Here is a 4,875-nt window from a genome sequence, read left to right as displayed (position 1 = left end):
GACAGTACAATACTGGAGGAGTTGATATTAACTCGCAGCCTTTTGGATATAGGGTTTAAGCTCTACACACTTTATTCTGTATCTAAGCAGGGGTGCCCAACCGTAGCAACTTTCAGACCTGTGGACTTCAACTCCCAGAATTCTCAGCCAGCTATGGGAATTCTGGGAGTTGAAGTCCACCAGTGTGGTATAAGCTCTATACACCTTATTCTGTATCTAAGCAGGGGTGCCCAACCTTGGCAGCTTTTGAGACTTGTGGACTTCATCTCCCAGATTGGCTGGAGAATTCTGGGAGTTGAAGTCCACAGGTCTGAAAGTTGCCAAGGTTGGAGATCCCTGATCTAAAGCATTATCAAGCAGAGATCTACTTACCCCTTCTTGAAAAGGTCCCATGATGGTGATGTCATACATAATGTCAAAGTACAACGGAATATTTATTTTCCTAACAACCACCACTCTTCAAAAGCCTTAAGAAAGACACGGCTAGGTTGACCAAATCTACAACTCTAATGAAGGCTTTACACACTATCATCTCGGTTTATGTTCATGGATTATTATTATAGCTGTACATTATTTTTTACACATAATTGCCTGACGCCAACAGAACACAAGGGCTTCCATCATGCATTTTGCACTAGGATATCCGTTTCAGTGGTCCTTGGCTTGTCGTACCCACGAATCAAATGCATGGAGTCCGCCGTTTTAAGGTGATCGATTTACAAAACCAGAGCACATCATGTTTTAATGTTTTCTTTTCTTTGTCTTTACAACAGGGCCAAGATAGCAAAAATATTAAAACACTGACCTTTTCTTCTTGAATTAAAATTTACAACTTGAGCAGCGTCTCTGATCAACTAATACATATCTTTATAAACCGGATGAAAACTATACAGTATTTAAAAGTATTAACATAATGCAATCGATCTCCAAAATGAAATGTGTACCATAAACTCCTCACCGCAGTTGCAAAGTACCCTGATGCTACTAACACCAACCTACTAACAGCAATAAATCCTCTAAACTGATAGAAGTGTTTGTTTATGTTTTGTTGTGTTTTCGTCCTTTCTTCCACTGAATTCAAGTAAATGTAGGAGGAATTGGAATATGCCTTTTAATTCACAGGGCAGGCAAATACAGAGCTGCTTCTTGGGGTTTTTTTATTAGTTTTTTCCCCCTGTGTTCCACGTGGGTTAAATGTTCCAGCTGACCTATAAGTCTGTGGATGTTAGTTTTTTCATGCTTCTCCGCTGAGCCAAACTTGAAGCTGCAACAGGTTCCAAAACTGGCTGAAATGTCTGGTTATTCAATGCAGAGTATGTCGCAGCCATGGCCCCCTGGAACATAATCACATTAAATGACAAATCAACCCCACCATCCTCGTCTGTAATTAAGAGACAGATCTCCACCCCGGTGATGAGTTTTGCCAATTTTACCTTCACTAGATGGGGTGCATCTTGCCTATTTAGCTGGTAATGTGGCAACTGATCCCTACAGGCTATCCACGAATGTTTCAGAACTTGCTCTGCGGTGTATCTTTGATGTGGATCCACATGTAGCATGTGAGATAGCAAATCCTGGATGAAGCAGATAATAAGCGTTATAAGTACAATGTAGAGATGAGGAGGTGACAAAGAGTTGAACGTGGCCTTTCTGATATTGTCACTCAGATCAGGATCACAGCAGTGATCCTTCCACCCAAGGTTTCTATGCTACTGGATTCTAAAGATATCAGTAAGGAATATGTTCATCAGTGAAATTTCAGGGTCCGTTCCTGATTTCAAGAGGAACCAAGATGTGGCGTAGAGGTATGGATGACCCCAAAAGACAGACTTTCTTAAAATGGGATGCTTCCGGACCAGAAACAGTTCATCCTCAACGGGCCTTCATCGTAACTCTCCCTTTTGCTACCATAAATGAAAAGTGATATAACTTGCATGCTACTTTCATTTAAAAAATGAATGAAAAGCTCAAAGTCAAATTAATATGCACCCTGAATTATCTCACTGGACGTTTCTATTACAACAGTTTGAATAATCCTATTGTTCATACAAAACCATGTAGCAGACCTGTACTTTTAGTTTAGTTTTTAGAAGTGGTAGAACAGGAAAAGCACCATATTTGCAAGGAAAAATGACACACTCTACATATATGGTTAGAATTTAAATAATATATTGGAATATCCACATAATATAAATCAAACGAAACTTATTCAGCCTGAGATTCAGGTATGGAAAAACTCTGGCTTACGTTTTTTTAAAAATAAACTGAATAATTTTAGCACATGCATGCTAAGTAAATTTTACAAAAGATTTAAGGACCAAAGATAACATATAATTTTCCAATATTTGTAGAAAATGCTTTAACATTATTTCTAAAAGATGGCGGTAAGTTTCATATTATTAATCACTACCCAAAAAATGCATTCATGGTGCAAACTATGATTTAACAGACATTTTGGAGAAGAGGATGGGCATTACATATGAATGCCTATTAAATCCAAATTTATGATAACTGCATCTTTTTGCATCCTTATGAAGGTGAAGTGATTTATTTTATTAGTGTCTATGGCATGAAATATCAGGATGCAACAGAATTGGTCTATTATTTGGAAGCAATGTCTACATATAAATTTTATCCATTTTATATGAATGGAACCTAAAAGGTTGAATCATGACAACTGGACCAAAATTGGACCATCCAGGAAGCTTCATCAGTCAAAATAATAATAATAATAATAATAATAATAATAATAATAATAATAATAATAATAATAATAATAATAATAATAATAATAATTAAAAAAAATAGGCAGAAAATCAGAGTGGTTGGAATGTACCATCTCTTGCTACACCAACTTCAAGGGTTTCTCCCCAAAACGTATTGCAATATGTCAGTGAAGACTGACATATTGATTGACTGACATTTATGATTGAATCTTGGCAACAATACATTTTGGGGAGACATCCCTGAAGTTGGTGTGGCAAGAGTTGGTACATTCCGATGACTCTGACCCTCTGCCTATTTTTTTTTTTTCATTTTGACTGATGAAGCTTCCTGGATGGGAAATGAAACGTCTCAGTTTAACAAATTTTGGTCCAGTTACTGTGATTCAACCTTTAGACACCTTTGGCCTGGATGATTGAGTCTTCATTGACATAATGTGATGGAATATAGCCTGGATTCCCAGGAGGGGGTGCATTCCAGAGAAGCAAGAGACAACTCAATTCAGATGGTTTGTGTGAGAGAAAGTGGGTGAAGACAGCTCATCCCTAAGAGTTCCCAGGGCAGTGGTGGGATTCAGCCAGTTCGCACCACTTCGGCAGAACCAGTAGCTAATTTTTTGTTGCCCAGGCCCAGAATGGACTTCCGGAAGCGGCATCCACACAGAGAACCGGTTGTTCACATATTTGAATCCCACCACTGCTTGTGGCTGGTAGCTTGCAGTAGTTTGACTAAGATTCTATCTGTAGGTGAAGAACAATAAAGAAATCTCCTTGGAAGAATCATAAAGTGTCTTTCCTTATTTCTGAAACCCGGCATTGAAGTATGTTAAATGCGGAGTCTTTTTAACCAACGGTTCACTTGTAACTGAATCTACACAGCTGCCTGTATCTTATAAAGTATAAAATTAATATATATATATATGTTGATACCTTTGCAGCATCCGACACAGTGTCCCAATTGCCTCCACTTAAAGAAAATTTCCCACTCCCGATCCGTAACAAGATTTCTTCGGGGGTATCATTGGGCCCGTTGGCAAAAGGGGTGTACCTAAAAATGTTTTTTAAAAAAGGATATTAGTTTCTTTTGCATAAATACTTTAGAAACATATATGGAACTCGTTGGTTTAGGACAAATTTCATACACTGGGCTGATCCTATAAAATCAACGGAAGAGTCACGGCTTTGAACATCTGCAAATTCATAGCTATGTTAACTGGGGAAAGGTGCGCCTCACCCTGCCAGCATTGTATAAAGGAGAACACCCAAGCTCCAGATATCACAAGCAGCATCGTAGCCTTGCCTCAGGAGAACCTGGAAGATGAACAAAAACTTTGTGTTATTGTTAGAAAGACCAGCCTTCACCACACTCAGACTTAGAAGTAAATTTAAATCAGCGTTTTTCAACCTTGACCACTTTAAGATGTGTGGACTTCAACTCCCAGAATTCCTGAACTAGCATGCTGGCTGGGGAATTCTGGGAGTTGAAGTCTGTGCATCTTGAGGTAACCAAGCTTGAAAAACAGTGATTTGAACTAATGTCCAAAGAGCTGCTTAAATAAAAATAGTTACCTTTCTCTGAAATGCTGCAGTAGTAGTACAGTATATAGAACAATAATCAACATTCAACTGAATTCTGGGTTTCCACGTTTGCATACATTAAGAAGCCCATTGGGCGTCCTCCTGGATTCGCGGCTGACGCTGGAAGACCAGTTGTCGGCCGTGACCAGGGGGGCGTTTTATCAGGTACGCCTGATTCACCAGTTGCGGCCTTTTCTGGACCGGGACGCCCTACGCACGGTCACTCACGCACTTGTCACTTCCCGCCTGGACTACTGTAATGCTCTCTACATGGGGCTCCCCTTGAGGAGCACCCGGAGGCTCCAGCTGGTCCAAAATGCGGCCGCGCGGGCGGTGTTGGGGGGGACTCGGCGTTCCCACGTGACACCGCTGCTACGCGAGCTGCATTGGCTGCCTGTGGCCTTCCGGGTGCGCTTTAAGGTGTTGACTATCATCTTTAAAGCGCTCCATGGCATCGGACCCGGATATCTTCGAGACCGCCTCCTGCCGCAGAGTACCTCCCATCGACCGGTACGCTCCCATAGAGTGGGTCTCCTCAGGGTGCCGTCGGCCAGACAGTGCCGGCTGGCGACCC

The 4,875-nt window shown here is 40.8% G+C and overlaps 1 protein-coding gene across 1 annotated transcript in view; it reads right to left on the bottom strand.

The window, feature by feature from the left end:
- Positions 1–336: 336 nt before the first annotated feature.
- The window catches only part of RPS6KA6 (ribosomal protein S6 kinase A6), a 30,553-nt gene continuing 26,014 nt past the window's right edge, over positions 337–4,875 (bottom strand). Inside the window, exons 17-23 of the mRNA XM_029285788.1 lie at positions 4,526–4,532; positions 4,351–4,403; positions 4,236–4,255; positions 3,958–4,136; positions 3,654–3,771; positions 1,434–1,574; positions 337–1,334 (exon numbers count right to left, since the gene is read on the bottom strand). Coding sequence (XP_029141621.1) covers positions 1,209–1,334; positions 1,434–1,574; positions 3,654–3,771; positions 3,958–4,136; positions 4,236–4,255; positions 4,351–4,403; positions 4,526–4,532 — 644 coding nt within the window. The 3' untranslated portion in view covers positions 337–1,208. The remainder of the gene's footprint in view (positions 1,335–1,433; positions 1,575–3,653; positions 3,772–3,957; positions 4,137–4,235; positions 4,256–4,350; positions 4,404–4,525; positions 4,533–4,875) is intronic.

This window comes from Protobothrops mucrosquamatus, unplaced genomic scaffold, assembly GCF_001527695.2.
Source record: "Protobothrops mucrosquamatus isolate PMUCROS unplaced genomic scaffold, P.Mucros_1.0 scaffold2264, whole genome shotgun sequence".
In the NCBI taxonomy this organism is placed as follows: Eukaryota; Metazoa; Chordata; class Lepidosauria; order Squamata; family Viperidae; genus Protobothrops; species Protobothrops mucrosquamatus.
Note: the sequence above shows the minus strand (reverse complement) of the source record. Positions and strands in the feature narration are given on the sequence as shown.